Source organism: Paroedura picta, chromosome 10 (assembly GCF_049243985.1).
Source record: "Paroedura picta isolate Pp20150507F chromosome 10, Ppicta_v3.0, whole genome shotgun sequence".
NCBI lineage: Eukaryota > Metazoa > Chordata > Lepidosauria > Squamata > Gekkonidae > Paroedura > Paroedura picta.
Window position 1 is genome coordinate 11,677,974 of NC_135378.1, and position 18,985 is coordinate 11,696,958.

General features: G+C 49.6%; 1 protein-coding gene across 1 annotated transcript; it reads left to right on the forward strand.

The window, feature by feature from the left end:
• Nucleotides 1–2,415: 2,415 nt before the first annotated feature.
• HS3ST1 (heparan sulfate-glucosamine 3-sulfotransferase 1) lies at nucleotides 2,416–18,364 on the forward strand. Its single transcript, XM_077301200.1, has 2 exons — nucleotides 2,416–2,604; nucleotides 16,818–18,364. Exon 2 carries the CDS (start codon nucleotides 16,922–16,924, stop codon nucleotides 17,855–17,857), a length of 936 nt encoding a protein of 311 aa, XP_077157315.1. The 5' UTR covers nucleotides 2,416–2,604; nucleotides 16,818–16,921; the 3' UTR covers nucleotides 17,858–18,364.
• The last annotated feature ends 621 nt before the right edge of the window (nucleotides 18,365–18,985 follow it).

The following is an 18,985-nucleotide window of genomic DNA, read 5'->3' on the forward strand; positions in this document are numbered from 1 at the left end:
AGCCCCCAACGAACCCAGCAAGGGGCAGCCTGGCACAATCGCTGCCAGTCTGCCCTGATCTCCTCCAGGAAAGGAGGTTGGTGGGGCTGGCTGGGGGGAAAGGGAGTTCCCTGCCCCGAAAATGCCCGCTGAGGCTTAGACTGGTCACGGCAGGCGTTTTCGGGGGAGAGGGGAGGGCTGGCAGAAGGTCTAGGGGAGAGGGAGGACAGGGCATGCACATGGGCCTGATTCCCAGGTGCACATAGATCTGATTCAGGCCTACTATAAATCTTGCCAAATTCTGGTTGATTTGAACCCCATTTTAAACACATCGCCCTTCTGCATTTGCATTGTTCCAATTTTCAGTCTCCTTTCCACTTGATTGGGGGGAGGTCGTCTGGTGAAGTTCCACCCAGCATTAAAGGAGCACAAGGCTGGAGAGTGCTTAATTTCCTGTCTTTTGACTCCCGAGTCTACAGCCAGAGCAAGGTGGGGGAGGGGTAAATTAAGCACAAGGCTACTTGTTTATCTTTCCTTTCCTGTAGGAGTAGGGGGGGAATTGGGGAGGGGAGGCAGCAGCCTCACAGGGAATAAGGAGGGGAAAGTAAATCCAAGAGGCAAATCTTTGCTCAGAGAAGTGTGGCTTTTGGAGCGCAGCTACATTAAAATAGATCCCAAAATGAGGGCAAAAATAACTCTTGAGGCATGGCAATTGGGAACCAGGCAGTCTTTGATCTGAGGCCCAGACCAGCTTCACTGTGTCAGCACTAGGGAGAAAGTTAATCCAGCAAAACACAGAACATTCACACTTAATACTTGGGCTCTTGGAGTTTTCCTCAAAAGTAGCGACTTGTATCTGCTCCTGGATATCACGGGCAAAAGGTAGGATCACAGTGGATCAATCATAGATGTTGCATAGGAAAAATGTAAAGCACTAAATATCAGAATGGATGGAAATCAAATAATGTCTTTAATTTGGGATCACCGAAGATAAAAAGCCCGTGGCAAATTCACCCAGGTCAGGCTGCCTGTAATGATTCTGGAGAACCTGCATTTGTTTCTCCAAAGAAACCTACATGCAATGTGATGTTTCCTATTGGGCTGTTTCAGGTTAAAATAATACTAGAGTTATGGGGACTTAGGGTGATTTTTAAAATGATTCAGATTGACCGTAATCGGACCCTCATTCAGTTCACATGCCTCACTTTTCAGGTCTTCATCCCAGGATGGAGGCACAACCATCTGTGGATACGCATTTAATAAAGCGCAATCTTGTGTAACTACAGAGTCACACAACAGCACGTAAGCTTTCCAGATTACTAAAACTTTTAATCACACCATGTGACCATGTAGCCAGTGTTGTGCAAGGGTCAGAATGTTGGACTGGGATCTGGGAGAGCTGGGTTCAATTCCCCACTCTTTCATGGAAGCTGGCAGGGGGACCTGGGGCCAGTCACATACTGTCATCCTAGCCTACCTCACAAGGTTGCTGTGAGGATAAAAGGAGCTTGATTGAGGCTACTTTGGTTCCCCATTGTGATGAAAGATGGAATATAAGTAAAGGAAGATAATTAATCAAAGTTACCAAATATTTAAAGAGAGAGGTGTTTGGGGAAGAGGGGAGTAAGATGTTTCAGGCAAGTACCTGTTTTTGCCAGCCCTTCGTGTGGTTTTGTAGATTCAAAAGCGTTAAAAGTTGTTACTGTTGCTTTTCGGTTTCTGTTAGCAAAGGAAGGTGGGGAATGCCCAGGGCCAGCATGTATTCTTGTGTCTCTTCTGCAGGCCAACAGCAAAGGAATGACTTGCCAGTCATTCCGGAAACCAATTAAAAGTGATGCTGGAGGTAAATGTATGCCTGATCCAAAGCCCTGTGCATATGGAGACGTTATAACAGACCAGGTCTCTGGCCTACATGGTGGAAAGATGCGGGGAGGGGGCACACCCAGAGGCACGAATCCTCTCAATCCCAGAGCCAGGAGGCAAGATGGGGGGGGGGGAGCCCTGCCTTCTATGCCCTGTTCTTGCAGGGAGGGAGCAGCGTTGGGTTGCAGGCCCCATTTTTCTCTCCGCGAAGGAGTCCCTTCCTCTCCCCGCCGCAGACACCCTGCGAGCTAGCGGGGGCTGAGAGAGCCCGACAGGACGATCAGGGCTGTGACGAGCCCAGGGTCCCCAGTTGGCTGCGTGCGGCGGAGGAGGCCGGTCCGAGGGGCTCTCCGCGGGGGAGGCGGGCGGGACTGTGGCCCGGGGGCCGGGCTCCAGGGGGGCGGGCGGTGGGCGGCAGCTCCTCCTCCCCGCGGCCCGCTCGCTCCTCTCCGTGGCTGCGGCGGCCAGGCGGCCCTCGGAGGCGCTTCGCCCGCATCGCACTCTCCCCGGGGGCGGGGCGGCCCACCTGGAGCGGGGCGGGGCGGGGCGAGGGGGGAGGCCGCCCTCCGCCAGGCCCCGCCCGCCCCCCGCCCCCGCCGGGATTAGCTCCGCCGCCGCCGCCGCCGCCGCGGCTGTTCGGCACTCCTCGCCCGGCTCGCCGCCGCCGCTTCTCCCGCTCGGCTCCGGGCCCGGCCAGATGGCACAGCCCGTCCAACCCGCCCGAGCAGGCAACGCCACAGCCGCCGCCGCCGCCACGCGCAGGTGAGCCCAGGAGGCCGGGAGCGGAGGGGCCGCGGAGGCCAGCAGGGAAGGGGGGGGAGGGCGCACCCCCCCCACCCACCCCTACCCACCCCTGGGCTCTCGTGGCCGCCCGGGCGCGCCCTCCTCTGCCCGGCTTGGGGGTCCCGCCCGGGGAGCGCCAGAGCCTGCGCTCCGCCCGCCGCCGCCCGCTCGCCCGTCCTTGGAAGCCCCGCGGTCTCGCGCGAGTCCCTTGGCGTAGGCAGGTGGGGGGGGTGGGGGGTGGCGCTGGGCTCCCCCCTGAGCCGTCGCCCGCCTGGCCGCTGCCCCCTGGCCGCCCTGCTGCCTGCCCCGGGTCCGAGTGGGCAACTCTCCCTCCGGGGGCGCTCCCGGGGCGAGCCCAGCAGGTGCGCCGTCCTGCGAGGGGCCCCCAGGAGCCGCGACACGGGGAGAGCCGGGCCCTCCCGCGCCTTCAGAGCACAGGCGACGAGGGCGCTTCTCCAGAGGCCGGGGTGGCCGCGCAGAGGAAAGGAGCTGCCCCCCCCGTCCCCCCCGGGCCCTGCTCAAGGCTTCCGCGGAGGCGTCCTCTGCCCAAGGGAGGCCTGCTGCGCGCCCTGCGAGGGAGGCCACCCGCTCAGAAGCCGCAGGGACCGCAGAACCTTCGGGGCTCTCTGGGCCGCCGAAGAAGACTTTGCCATGGAAGAGAGAGGGACGCGAAGCGGGGCTTTTCGCCTGTTTTAATGACATTTTAAAAGTAATTAATCCCCAGTGCAGCTGGCAAGAGCTCTGCCCTCCCCCCCCCCTTCATTAAGCCCTGGAAGGCATTCTCAGGCCGAAAACGTCAAGCCTTCGTCGACCTCTCTGGGAAATTGTGCCCTCTTTCGATAACCTTCCTTGAGTCTCACGTAAGGTGACCAGATTGTCCCACTTTGGGAGGGACATCTGGGGGCACCTGGCAAATTGTACCTATGTTGAAATTAAGTGTGTACGTGTGTGTGTGTGTATGTATATATATATATATATATAACAATACTATTTTTGCATTCTATGCGTTCTTTGAAACTTTTTGTTGCTCCATATAGACCAAATTTTAATCAAGAACCCCCCCCCCCCAGTCCCGCTTTACCAATGTTGAAATCTGGTCACCTTAATGTAACTGGAGTATACTTGGAAAAGTGGCCAATAGTATGGGTTTTGTCTCTGTCAGGTATAATACGTTGAGAGAGGGAACAAAAACTCTAGGAAAACTCAGAATTAAGACTAAGAGTAAGAGAGGTTCAGTTAATTCAGCAACAGCTTGGAGAGAACATGAAATCTATATGAATGCGCAGTTATCGGTTGAGAAGCTGGTGGGGGAGAAGATTTTTGGCTCAAGATCTTTTCCCCTGGTGTGAAGATGACCCATGGGACATAAAGGACACGGCTGCATCTTGGCTTACCTGGCGCCCTTTTCTTGCAATTCTTCTGCCTTTCGGTTAAGAGCAACTTTTACTGAAACAGGCTATTAAAAAATAACCATTTTGTACATCTGACACAACCTTTATTATGATTCCTATTTCTGTCCCACTGTTTTCTTTGGGAAGTTTCTGGCTGTCTCCCATAATGACAATCATTAAGGTGGCTTCCCCCAAAAGTTAATGAGCCAGAATCCAGGCAAAGGACGTTGAATGAAGGCAGCTGAAGCTGGACAATGCAGAGCAGAAAGGGTGTTGGCTGCCCACAGACCCCAGGCACCCTTGGCTTTATTGTGGTCACTTTCCACAGTGTCGAGCACTGCGAGCCACTAATGGGGAGCTGATCCAGGAGAGTTTGTGCTGCATAATGCAGCTGCAGCAGAACTTGGGCTTAATCCACTTAATGCCCTGGCAAAATGAAATGAAATGGAAGCAACCCAAATTGCTTCCTCGTGACTCCAGCCAGATCTCAGCAATGCTGGGAAGACTGGGGATCACCCAAACCACGTGGCCTCCAATGCTGGCCTCGGTCCCTGAGGATGAAGCATCCTGTAGCCGCCGCATGCTGGGGTGGCCGGCCTTCTGTACTTTGTCAAAGCTGAGCCGCGGCAGAGGAGTCGTCCACACAGACGGCCACCTGTCAGATTGTGCTGCTGAACGCTCAAGAGAATATCCTCCACAGCGGGGCATGTTGCTGACCTGGCTGTGAGAAACCTGGCAAGGGCTCGTTTGTTGTTCTGACGGACAGCAGAGGGACTGTTGCGTTTTGGCTGTGGTCGATTGTGAAGAGGCTGTCTTCGGTCGTTTGTCTGGGCCTCTGTCCAGATGACTGCGCTGGAGTTCTTCTTCGCTCCCCGGGAGAAGTCGCCTCCTGAGGCCCTGTGGCTTCTTCATCAATCGAAGAAGGGCACGAAATGGGATGTGCTTACTGGTGGGCTGGCACGATGTAAAAAGCTGGTGTGGGCAGCCACACAGGCCAGCGCAAGGCGAAGAAAACAAAGGTCAGGAAGGGGCCGAGATGAGGGCTGCCCCCCTCAAGGGGCCCTTCGGCGCTTGGCTGAGTTTGTGGACAGAATGGCTTTTGAAAAACCATCACGTTGCACTGCAGGATCTGGTCACCATTTAAAGCAGTGGTCAAATGGTGGCCCTCCAGATGTCCATGGACTACAATTCCCATGAGCCCCTGCCAGCATCTCGGGTGCTGTGGTTGTGATGTATTGCTGACTTTTCTGGGTACATTACCCAATTGGGGTCACTTTACCGTCTCACTGCTGTTACTGTGGCAGAGCAGATGGTTCCTTCCCTCCCTGCACCTCACAAAGGACACACAGGTTTGGGGCTGCAGTGAGGAGGGGGAATGGGTGGCCGAGGCTCATAGTGGCTTGGGAGCCCCAGGCCGGCCTCAGAAGACGCCGTTCTGCTCTTACTGTTAAGTTGCTTTCTGAACTCTGGGGTTGGAGACTTGGGGGTAGAGGGAGCCCAGGGTTTGGGAGGTGTAATGCGAAGAAGGCCATGAGTTGCATAGTCAAATTTCCATAGAATCAATAAGACATATTTGTAATTCGTTGTAACCCCCAATTAATTTAAAGTAGGGGGGATTCAAAATCTTTGGAGGGCAGGTCTCTGTATTTCAGCAGCGAGGCCAGTACTTATTCCATTGGCTCTAAACATCGATGGTATAAAAGAAATACAAAATCTTTTCCCTCTTAATAAAACAGTAAGGGTGTTGGGGTGGGCTCAGTCCGTGATGAGGAAGGGCAACAATTGGTCCCGTGGCCCTGGACTGACGAGCGGAGGGCCGGTGACCAGATCCTGCAGGCCCCTCACCAGGACAGACCAAAACTACATCCAGCCAGGGGCAATCTGGAGACATGGCTGCCAGTCTGCTCCTGACCACCACAGGGAGAGGAGGTCAGTAGGGCTGCCAAGGGGAATGAGAACACAGGTTGTGCCAGCCCAGTTGGCTGACAGGGAGGCCACAGAAAAGCCCCTTCTCACTTAAAATACTGCTCTGGCCGGGGCTTAGACACAGCCAAGCCATGTGTCTTTCTTCTTTGCAACTCTCTGCAGATTTGAGGCCACTGCACAGCGTTATTCTGCAGATGAAACTGTTTTTTTGGTCTCCTTTTTCATCTGCACAACAACCCTGTGCAGTAGGCCTCAAGTCTTTCAATTCAACAACAACAACCTGTGTGGGAGGCCTTAAATGTTTCTTCTCTACCACAACCCTCTCCAAAGTTGCCCTTTTTTGTCTGGGGAGCTGATCTTTATACTTTGCAGGTGAGCTGTAATTCCAGGAGCTCTCCAGGCCCCACCTGGAGGTTGGCTACCCCTGGGTTGGAAATATTCCTGGAGGTTTGGAGGTGGGACTTCAAAATCGTACAATGCCTCAGAGTCCAGCCTTCAAAGGAGCCATTTTTGCCTGCAGTTGGGAGGGAGCGGTGCAGGTGTGTCCCTCCTGGGCTATGGGCTATGGCCAGCCCTTGCCAGGAACTGTATTCTGGGGCGCAGACAGGCAGACCAGCATCAGTCCTGTGAGTCTGGAAAGTGCAGGAAGATCTAAATAAATTCTTACAGCCTGAAACTGTAAATAGTGAAAGGGAGAAGAAGGGGAAGACGATTGTAAAATGCTTTGAGACACCTGAGGCCTGTTGGGTCACTGCGGCCCATTCCCAGTTCTCTCAGACCTCTCACAGCCCCACATAGCTCACAGGTTGACTATTGTGGAGAGACAAATGGAAAAGGTGTTTGTGAACCGCTTCTAAGGAGCAACCATGAAAGAAGCATGTGGGCACATAATGATTTATTAACAGTGAAAAAATGGAGAAGAAGGAACAGGGTGGACACCTGTGTACTGTGACTACCCCATGTGTATTAGGGCAGAGGGGCATTTCGGTATCTGTGGCCTAATTCACACAAGAAGGGAAATGACGTAGAACTGGGGGAAATTGGTTGCCATGTAATCTTCCCCTAAGAAGAGTCTCCAGTCTGATTTTCCCTTCACATATCTGAGGACATGGCTCTGGAAAGCTCATCTGTAACCACTATGCCACCATTCCCAAAGGTCAGTCCTCTCCCACACTCAATGGACATTCCACACCACAGGCTCTTGACACCCATCTCTCCACATCCATGCCCTCATTTGGCACCATGCCACCACAACCTCCCACACAACACACACATTCAACCCCATGCCCTTACAGACTGGACAACTCCTCTCCTTCCTCTTCCCACTGCCAAGCTCTAGCGCCCGTTGTATTCTTAGATACGGGCTTTGCCCCAGTCTACAATATAAAATGCAAAGTTCAGATGAAAACAAAGACACCAGAAAGTTTTCTATGCAGTGCGAGGCAGACAAGAAGCCCCTAGTTTAATGAGGCCAATCTATCTGCCATGTATTTTGTTCCCAACACTTTTTGCTTCCTTGGCTCATAGCCTCCCAGCAGCCAGAGCAAAGAGTGCTACTTGATCGGTTATAGAGGAAACATCATCAGATAACAAAACGAGAGTTTTTCGAGACCCGGGGAAGAAGAGTGGAAAGTTTCTGGATCTCTTCTTGAAGTTTTATTCAAGGTGTACGTTTTCGTGTGCGGACACAACTCATCAGATACTTGTGGCCTTCTCAGTGGTGGCTCTCACGCTGTTACATGTCTTGTCTGGAAAGGTCAGGAAGACTCCCACCCTCCTGGCTTGTTGGCAAACTGTGTAAAACAGAATTGTTCAAGAGGGCATTTTTGGAAAGGATTTTGGAAAGGGTTGCTTCACAGCATATTGATCCAGGCAAAATGCACCCTGTTCTCCCTGATGCACTTCTGCATTCAGCATGGCTTAACATGCCCTCGCTTTGTTCCGATGATGGCTTTGTTTCAGATTTCTATAATCCCTAGTCCTGTAAAGTTCCTTATTAGATGTATTATGCTATTGATTGATCGATCAATGTTTCCTATAGATGTATCATGCTGTTGATTTATATTGCTTAATCCACAGGCAGATGATAAATAATTGAAATAAGAACATATTTGAGATCCCAGATGTTTTTCTTGAAGATATACTTTTGCATAGGAATGGTTATATGCTTTCTCTAGGATAGGAAGAGCCGTACTGCTTCGTTTAGGCTGTGATCACAAATACACGGGGGGGGGGGGAGAGCAGGCTGTGATCCGATGTATATTTATTTAGGGTACTTATAAACGAGTGCCTATTAACTGCCTCGTGTTTCTTGCATTATTATATTTTTGTATGCAAATAGACTAACACCTGGGTTTGGAACACCTCCTCCCGAAACAGGAATCCAGACGCTAGATGGCAGCAAGCCCAGATTTTATTTCAAGCCTTTGGCCGCTTTGGTGGCCATTCAAGCTGGCCGCCTCGGGGTTGAATGGCCGCCGAAGTGGCCGAAGCACGCAAGCCTATGCCTTCCTGTCTGTGTGGAGCTGGGAACTCTTCACATGTAAAACATGAAAATGAGTTTTGTGGCACCTTTCAGGGACCTAGTTGTGGCGCCGTGAGCTTCTGTAGACAGCAGTCTTATGTCATAATGGAAGCTAGTCTTCGGACGCTGCTTTTTTTTACTGCAGCAGGCTCAAATGCCATTCTCTCTGGCGCGGAGATGTTCCTTGTCTACCTAAAAGGAGAGCTCTCTGTGGCCAATGCACGCATCCCATGGGAGGAGTCAGTCATGTTCACGGCAGCGGACTTTCCTGTCACAGCTGCAGGTGTTAGATTGAAGGCTGAAGGCATGCCTGCTGAAATAAATTGAGGTTGACCTCAGCTACAGCTTTATTTAAGGAATGGATGGAAGGAGGTGCAGAGTCATGGCCACAAATCTGTAGCAGTTTTATACCAGCTTAATTGCCCCGGCTTTGACCAAAGGATCTTAGGAGTTGTAGCTTAGTGAGAACATCAAAGATCGTGTCAGAAATCCCTGCCTACAATCCTGAAGGAAGAGTGCCCAGCCAGACTAGTCACGGAAGGGAAAAGGGACCTGTGCTGATGGGCTCCCCCAGATTGCCTGTCGTGGTGGTGCACGTGGTGGTGGAGGGGCACTTTCCCCTTCGTGGCATCTTGAGGGCTGCCTGGAAGCTCCCCACTGGCTAGGGCAGGGAACCGAAAGGGGGCCAGGCTCAGCCAAGCTCCCCTGGAAGTAAAAATGCAGAATAAGAGCCTTCTCATAAGTGGAAATACAGATAGGCCAGTGGCAAAATTGTCTGACAAAAATATTGGCGCCTTCATAGTTGCCTTTACGTGCACATTTATATGTATATAAAAATAATTGTTCTCTTTATAGACACATACACATTCTGGGAGTGTTTTCATGCTTTTTGGCTGCACTACAAGTTCTGTTTCCTTGCTGGCAGGTTTTTAAAGCTGCAAATAGAATTCTGTCGGCAAGTGTGCTCTTGAATGTTTTAAATTTAGAAATTGCACATTTTTGCAACGAACGTGCCATGCCAACAAACCCTGGCTAGACATTAACCCTGTCCCAGGGGAATAGGGAACCAGGAGCCATAAGGATTTCTGGGGCTGGCTCCCACGGATCTTTTCGACAGATGGCCCTAACCCTTTCATCTGACACCGACAGAAGAACATCTTGGGTTGCGACTCCACAAAGTGTAAGTGGGGCAGATCCATTGGATCCAACCCTAAATAGAAACCTCATCATGGGGATTTGTAAGCTAGACAATAAACAATAAAAAGCCTGTTCTTTCTTTATGAAGGCCTTTATAGTTTGTTTATTTTGTAGTTATACAGTAAACCAGCATACACCTTCCCTATGATAACTGCTGGTTTTTCCCCCCAGAGGAAGTTAATGCCTCAGTGCTCACTTTACTTAGACGGGGATTCTCCATTCACCAAACTTACTCAGTTAAGCCAAACTGGATCTGCATCAAGTGGCAAACAGTGTTTGTGTGGAGGGGAGTGTGCATGTGCAGAGTGGGGAGTTTTGGGGTGCTTTAATTAGAATTTCATGGTTCCCCAAAATGTATGTCTGATATATATTCTGTTCATACTCAGAGTATGTGATCCTGAGGGAATAGCCTACCTGTAGTGAAAGTGCAGGCAGCCCATCCATCTACTTTTAGAAGGGGAACATAATTGTTCAATAAGAGGTCAGGGAGATCTTGCTGAGACTGCCAAGTGATCCCACAAGAACTGGCATCCGGTTCTGCTTGAAAGAACTTTAATGAACAAGATCCCCAACGTTAGCATGATTTACAAACCAGTTAAGTGTCTCCTGACAGTGGTTTTGATCCATGGACCTCGATAGGATTAAAGCCAGGAACTTGCGTTTAACCCTTTGGGAGATTAGGGTTACAAGATCCAGGTGGGGAAACGAATGGCGATTTGGGGATGGAGCTTTAGGAAGAGCAGAGACCTCAGCGGGGTACCGTGCCCAAAGTCCATCCTCCCCAGTGGCCTTTTCCTCCAGGGGGACGGATCTTTGTAGTTTGGAGATGACCTGTTATTCTGGGAGATCCCCAGCTGGAGGGTGGCATCCCAGTGGGCTGGCGTCTTTCTTACATGCCGGGCATTGTCGGCTGCCCCAAGGGGTTCTTCCTTCTCCGTCTTGCACCTGGGGAAGATGCCTCGCAACAGAGTATGGTGCTGTCCAAAGCGGAAGAGGTCCATGGGACCCAGTCATAAGCCCTTCAGGGGCACGGCACAAGGCAAATGTTGTGGGGGGGGGGGGGCTTTGCAGACAGACATTGACTTCATTTTTGAGAGTTAGGCAAAATATATGAGTTGTGATTGAGAACCCTTCTGAACAGGGAATGGAACCAGCAGTTCTGCCCTACAGACTAGCCAAGGTGCCAAGGGCAGCTCCATTCTTCCTCCACACCTGGCCCCTTCTCGGGGGAAAAACATGGCCTTCCTTCATTTGCTTTCCAGAGTTGCTATGATCAGATGGTCTTGAGCAGGGGTAGTCAAACTGCGGCCCTCCAGATGTCCATGGACTACAATTCCCAGGAGCCCCTGCCAGCGAATGCTTCTTGCTGCGAATGCTGGCAGGGGGCTCCTGGGAATTGTAGTCCATGGACATCTGGAGGGCCGCAGTTTGACTACCCCTGGTCTTGAGCAATGATTAAAAGAATAATTATTTCTTAAGGAAAATGTATTAGACAGAAATTTAGCAATCAAGTAGGTTATGGTTGGATCACTGTCGAGCATCAGGTAGGGAACATTAACCCCTTGAAGGTTTAAATGGAGAGGATTGGGATCCAGTGCATCCTAAAAGCAGTTAAAACAAATAGTGAGAGAGTATCAGTTTTAGCCCAACCGCAAGAGCAAAGCTGATCCGAATAGAGAATACAACAGAATCTCTCCAGTAAGACTTCAGCAGGGAGAGCTAAAGCGAATACCGGAACCGGGTGAGGGGCCATTGTGTGTCTCAGGTGTAATGGCAGAGAAGACACCAAAGCAGACTTTGGGAGGGTGAGTCACTCTAGTGTTGTAACCCAGCTCCGTCAGCTGATGCTGGACAAGCGAATGGACTTTTGCCTTAGCTGTCTGCAGCTGTAAGGCCCAGCTGCCTTCATTGAGCATCCATGTCTTCATCCAGCAAGAAGGATAAGCATCTTGTTTAAGAAAGGACAGCAAACCTCCTGCTTCTGAAGCAAAACTAATCCTTAGCTTGATAGCGCTGAGCCCTGCTCTAGCTTCCAGTGACTTTTGGCCAAGCTCATCTTTGAGAGAGTTATTTGAGACATAACAAGGTATTCCCATCATCCTATGTGTAAACTGTGATCACTAAAATCCAGACAGTGACCCTTCATAGTGAGAGGGTATTATTTTGGAATTGAGCACCTGAATTGCACCGAGAATATGTCTGCCTCCCCCAGTGAGGGTGAAGAGGGATATTGACCCAAAAGCAGATGTATTCAGAGCAAACTTGAGCTGGTGAGACCAGGAGAGCTTTGCAGAGAAAACAATTCCCAGGTAGCAGAAATTCCTGGCTTGTTCAGTATCTGAGTTTGTCAGAGGGTGCCATTTTCAGGGAGGGGGGGGTAGAGCCAAGATTTGGGATTAGGGTTGTGTGAGGTGCTGGCTGCGGCGGCCGATTCGGACACAGCCACGCACAACCCTATTTGGGATCTGTTATGGTTTATTTGCCAGTCCTCATTTAAGCAGTGGTTTGAGAAACATCGCAGGAGTCTCTTCAGGCCAATCTCGGTCAAGAGATAAGAACAGCAGCAAAGGTATTTGTTTTTGAAGCTAATCTAGGGTCATGAAACTCTGGAGAAGAAAGATGGGACTTCAGGTCATTTAGGTATGAATTGAAAAAAAGGAGCAAGCAGACAGCCTTTCCTCACCCCCCCCCCACCCCCCACACACTCCATCGATGCTGAAACCCACTGAGAGTTGTCCCGCACCTCCACAGAGGATCTTAATTAGCCACAGTAGTCTTTTATCAAGGGAATAGGCCCAGCAGTTTCTCCCACAGCCTGCCCTGGCTGCCTGAGCACTTCCTTAATGCTCCCAGCCAGGACTAGCTGTATGGATGAAAGAAACAGTGATCAATGGTGGGAAAGCCTCTTTGTTCCCAGCCCAGGATGACCTTGAGTTCATCACAGGGGGAAGGTTCTCCTCCGGACTAAACCCCAGTCGGATCGCCTGCAAGGCTTCACTGTCACTCCCGGTTCTGGCACTGAAGTCTCCTGCTAAAATAGCCCTTGTATCTGGGAAGGACTCCCTTAATTGTTCATCTGAGCCATTTATCATATTCAAGATAGTGATTCACGGTTGCCCAACTAGCAGAAGGAGGTAAATAAACTGGGACAAAAATCAAAGAGTAGTTATCCAAGGTAACCAAGGCAACCAGTACTAAACCATGAGAGATCAGAACTTTGGTCCAGGGGATGTTTAATGCTAGGGAAATCAAATAATCAAGTCTGGCCCCAGGCCTCCTTCCCCTAATTCCAGACGAGACTTTCTTTATAAATGGGATGCAGTTGGGAAACGTAACTTGGTTTAAGGCCCATGTTTTCCAGAGCAGAATAATGCCATATTGGGATGACATGACTTCTGGGGATTTGGCAGGGAGGTATGGCCTGCTGACCTTGTTTCTGGGGTTCTCAAAGCCTGAAGGATGTTTTGGGGGTTTCTCAACAGTAAAAAGGTTGAGGAAGGCTGATCAGCCAGAAACCAGAAGCAAATGTGAAGTCATAGTCGGGACCCCCTTTGAGAGCCATCATGGTGGAGTGGTTACGAGTGGTAAACTCTGATCTGGAGACCTGGGCTTGATTTCTCAGCCTGCTTGGTGGCCTTGGAGCAGTCCCAGTTCTCTGAGAACTTTCTCAGCCCCGCTGAGCCCTCACGAGCTGCTAGTGGAGATGAAGGGACAGGCAATTATAAGCCACTTTGAGGCTCTTCCATGTAGAGAAAAGCAGGGTAGCAAAGCCAGCTCTTCTTCTTAAACAGAACTGGCACAGACGGAAGTGATGTCTGCATATCAGGAGGTCAGCCAGCAGGGGTAGTCAAACTGCGGCCCTCCAGACTACAATTCCCATGAGCCCCTGCCAGCGTTCCTCTTGCCTACGTGGATGTTCAGGAGCATCCAGAGAATCCTTTGAATGACCTACTGTTGGTAAGACAAGGTGAAGTACTCTGTGACATACCATAAAATTCCATTGTAACCCCTTAAACCAGGGGTAGTCAACCTGTGGTCCTCTAGATGTCCATGGACTACAATTCCCTGCATTTGCTGGCAGGGGCTCATGGGAATTGTAGTCCATGGACACCTAGAGGACCACAGGTTGACTACCCCCGGCAGCAGACTCTAATCTGGAAAACCAGGGGAGGGGGTTCCCCCACTCCTCCCCAAAGCCAGCTGGGTGACTTTGGGTCGGCCCCTGCCCTCTCAGAACCCTCTCCGCCCCACCTCCCTCACAGGGTGCCTGTTACCAGGAGAAGAGAAGAAGAGCTGGGGTTTTTTATGCCTTGCTTTTTTCTAACTGAAGGAGTCTCCAAGCAGCTTTCCCTTCCTCTCCGTACAGCAGATACTCTGTGAGGCTAAGAGGGCTCTGAGAGAACAGCTCTGAGAGAACAGCTCTGTGACTGGCCCAAAGTCACCCAGCTGGCTGCAAGCAGAGAGGTGGGAAATCAGCCTGACTCGCCTGCTTAGAGGCCACTGAAGGTGATTGTAGATCACTTGGAGGCTCCTTCAGGTAAAGGAAATCAGAGTACCAAAACCTGCTCTTCTTTGCACTGAGATCAAATGCTGCACTTAGTCCCTGATAATGGGCAACCAGCCTCAGGGGTTTGTGGGAACCCCAGAGAAGAAGGCCTGGGACCCTCTCCCTCACCCCAGCATCTCTGCAGGCCCCATCCACACTTACAATTATTCCTGTCTTGGTGTCTTTTTCTGGTTGCTTTGTTACGTTCTTTTATAATAGAAGAAGATCAAGGATCCTGCCAAAGAGCAATCACATAATCTCTTTTTTTAAAGAAAAGAAATCTCTAATACTCAGGCTAGATCAAACTGGATTTAATCTGTGCCATTTAATGCTTTTAAAACTGTATGAAAGCTTCCTGCCGCTTCTTTCAGGTTACACTTATGAGATAATTGGGTTTTTTAGCGGCAACCTTTTGGCAATGTCAATTAGCCTTGGGGAGGACAGTTTGACTAGTAGTGGTGTGGACTGCAAGGAATCCCCCCGAATAAATAAGGGCCACTAATTCTGCTAATCAATATGAGGGAGCCAAAGAACAAATTAAGAAAATGCCGTCACTTAGGTCACAAAGGACTTATAGTTCATATTACAACTTAACCAGTGTATTTTATTTTGATTTGCTGATTTATCAGTGAGAATAAAAACCTAATAAATTGGATCTGCGGCTGCTGGAGCCCTTGTCCAGCACCAGCACCTTCCACCAGAGTAGGACCCACTCTTAGTGGCACAGATCTGTGGGTTCTGAGTTTTGCTCAAGGTATGAGCGTTCGCGTGCATGCACTTATTCAGCATGCACACACCAAAGCTTCTACCCAGAGTAAACCTTTGTTGGCCTCTGGCAAACTTTGTTCTGCAGCTTCAAACCAACACAGCTACCCATCTGGATCTAACTGATACTACTAGAAGAAGAGGAGGGAGGGAGGGAGGAGGAGGGGGTGGGGGGTGGTTCTCTGCCGCTTTTCTCTACCCAAAGGGGTCTCCAAGCGGCTTACATTCTCCTTTATTATTATTATTATTATTATTATTATTATTATTATTATTATTATTATTTCGATTTATTTCCCGCCACTCCCAAATGGCTCGTGGCGGGTTACAGTGTCTTAAAACCACATTAAAACTCCCATTAAAAGACTTTATAATGTTACAACATGGCAGCACAATAATAAGATCCCCTTCCTACCCCCCCTTCCTAAAAAAGGGGGGTGGAGGAGAAGGAGGTCAACGATGTTCAAGAAGAAGCCTCTGGGCCTCCACCATGGCCTTCCCTTTCCTCTCCCCACAACAGACACCCTGTGAGGGAGGGGAGGCTGAGAGAGCCCTGAGATTACTGGAGAAGAAGAAGAAGAGTTGGTTCTTAGATGCCGCTTTTCTCTACCCGAAGGAGTCTCAAAGTGGCTTCCATTCGCCTTCCCTTTCCTCTCCCCACAACAGACACCCTGCGAGGGAAGTGAGGCTGAGAGAGCCCTGATATTACTGAAGAAGAAGAGTTGGTTCTTAGATGCCGCTTTTCTCTACCCGAAAGAGTCTCAAAGTGGCTTACAATCGCCTTTTATTTCCCCACAACAGAGTCCCAACTCCTGTTCTTTGGTTGAAGAAAAAAATGGTGGATGAGTAGTATGATCATATCATCAAGAATGTTTGTGAACTCAGACTCTGATGCATGGAACAATTTCCGTGGATTTTGTACTGTTGCTGCAATCCGTCTGTCTCTTTTTGCCATTTATGCTATGGAATGAGCAGCTGACTGATTAGCACACCAAGTCACCAACAGCAGTCATGAAGCCGGCACTCTTGGGAATTTAATTTCTATTTCTGGTTATTTCTTTTAATTTCTAGAAGCCCTCCACGTCTTGCTTTCCTTTTCTGTGCCCAGCTGTCCAGCAATAACATCAAAACAGAGAATGTAGAACAGTCAGACTACTAAAGAAAGAGCCATGGCAAGAAACAGTCCTAGAAGCACAGAAACCAAAGCAACATCATGATACTTTAAATACTTCTGTAAGCAGTAATAAAGTGCCAGGAAACAGAGACAAGAAGACCGGAAAGTGGGGAAAGTCGGTTCTTAGATGCCACTTTTCTCTACCCGAAAGAGTCTCAAAGTACCTTTGTGGGGGTCAGTTGGCTCCTTTCCAGTTCCATTGATTTAGAGCAGGGGTTTTCAAACTGCAGCCCTCCAGATGTCCATGGACTACAATGAAAGGGGCTCATGGGAATTGTAGTCCATGGACATCTGGAGGGCCGCAGTTTGACTACTCTGATTTAGAGGGATAGTAGTTGAGCAGCTCCTTAACTGGGCTATGCATGCATTCTGCTCCTTTTCACTGTGTAGTAGAGGAAAGGGGGGGAGGGTTGCAGCAAGTGGATTATTTGAGGGTGGTGGGCTAAACAGCCATTTCCAGTGTCATTTGCCAGGGAACATTACTCTGGGTGTTGGACTGCAGATGATGAGTAGGGTGACATCGTTACGTGAAATGTTGCTGTTGTAAAATTACAAGTCTATATTCTTTCACCCGGGGGTGCAAAGACATCATGGACACAATACAAAATATGTTTCTCTGCATTCGTAAGCTGAAGAGACATTTCTGACTCTCCTTTTCCTTTACATTCCTAGTGAACAATCTGTTGAAGGAAGATACCTTTGCTCACCAAGAGCTCTTGGGGCTTCCTCCATGTCTCCTTTGCTGGCTCTGTGACAGACGCCTCTGGGCATCCGCCATGGCCATGGTTTTCCTGGGAGCGGCCTTGCTTATTGTCCAGCCTCCGGCGGTGACTTCAAGACCAACGGTCAGCTCTAAGGGCGAAGCTACAGCACAGCCGGCTCAGAAGGAGCCCTTTAAGAAGAACGACTTCAAAGAAACCGTCCGCCCAAATGGGACCTTCCAGCAACTCCCGCAGACGGTCATCATTGGCGTCCGGAAAGGGGGGACCCGGGCCCTGCTGGAGATGCTGAGCCTCCACCCAGACGTAGCAGCGGCAGAGAGTGAAGTCCATTTTTTCGACTGGGAAGAGCATTTCAGAAATGGATTGCAGTGGTACGCTAACCAAATGCCGTTCTCTTACCCGCACCAGACCACGGTGGAGAAAACCCCAGCCTATTTCACCTCCCCTGAAGTGCCTGAAAGAGTTCACAGCATGAATAAGCTCATAAGATTGCTGCTTATTTTGCGGGACCCCACCGAGAGAGTGTTGTCGGACTACACACAAGTGTTCTTTAACCACTTGCAAAAACATAAGCCGTATCCCTCCATCGAAGAGTTCCTGGTTAAAGACGGAGAACTCAACGTGAACTACAAGGCAATAAACCGGAGCTTGTATTACGTTCACATGCAAAACTGGTTGAAGTATTTCCCTCTGAATCACATTCACATTGTCGATGGCGACAAGCTGATCAAAGATCCCTTCCCAGAAATAGTAAAGGTAGAAAGGTTTTTGCGGTTGACGCCTCAGATAAATGCTTCAAACTTTTACTTCAATAAAACGAAAGGTTTTTACTGCCTAAGAGACAGTGGGAGGGACCGGTGCTTACACGAGTCAAAAGGAAGAGCGCACCCAAAAGTCGATCCGGTTTTGCTTGAAAAACTGCAGAGATATTTCCATGAACCAAATCGGAAGTTCTTTGAGCTCGTGGGCAGAACGTTCGACTGGCATTAAATAGGGGGTTGGTCAGAGAAGGTTTTGTGGAGCCCAAAATGCTCCAGGTGCATTGGAGAGGTCACGGAAGCGATAATTTATTTGTAAAATCCATACTTAACTTCTGTACAGTATTAGATTAATAATTTCCATATAAACTAGTAATATTTTTCTACTTGTTAAAAAAAAAACATTTGTAATGTTTTTCATGGTTGTTAACACCACATATTATGGTCTATATGAAGAAACAAACTAATGCGTGGGACGAAGTCTCTAGAGAGTCTGGTTTTTCTGTGTATGTGTATATACAAAATACATATACAATATTATATAATCTTAACAATGTATCATCTGCTTCCCCTGGAATTCCAATGTCTTTCTGAAGCCGTATGCAATCTTCAGTTGAGCGTGTTTATTCTAAGAACACTTTTGGACTATGGTTTTTAGTTTAAAATATCACTTAACTAGTTTGATGAAATTGATTTTTTTCACTGTTTTGGGACCATTTTGCAATAATCAAATAATAATGCAGTAATAATTTTTTGTGAGCCCTGCAAAGTCTAGAATTTTCCATAACGTGACTTCCTAACTTAAGAAACAGCTGGCTCAGTCCATCCCAAAAGCATTTAAGCCAAGAGGGGTGCTGATGAGTCTCACTGCTGCTCAAGGCAAAAAATTGTGGAAGGTTTAGGCTGGTCCTGCTTTGAGCAGGGGGTTGGACTAGAACCATAGAGTTGGAAAGGAGCCACACAGGCAATCTACCCCCCCCCCCGCTCAATTCCACTGCTGAACTGGACTCATGGAATCCTAGAGTGGGAAGGGGCCATGCAGGCCACCTAGTCCCACCCCCTGCTCAGTGCAGGGTCACCCTTCCACTGCTGGAGTAGACACTCAGAACCCTAGAGTGGGAAGGGGCCATCCAGTGATGCTTCTGCATTGCCACCTTCAGCCTCCCCACAACATTGCTGAGTCTTCTTGCCACCTTGCTGATTGGCAGGTGGGGGCAGGGGATCCCACACCCTGGCGGATGCACAAGAATTATTCCCCTGGGGGAAAAGGGCAGTTTATACCCTGCTAGGGTCCCTCCCTAAGACTCCATCCTCAGATCTTCAAAAATTTCCCAATCCATAGTAGACAGCCCTCAGTATA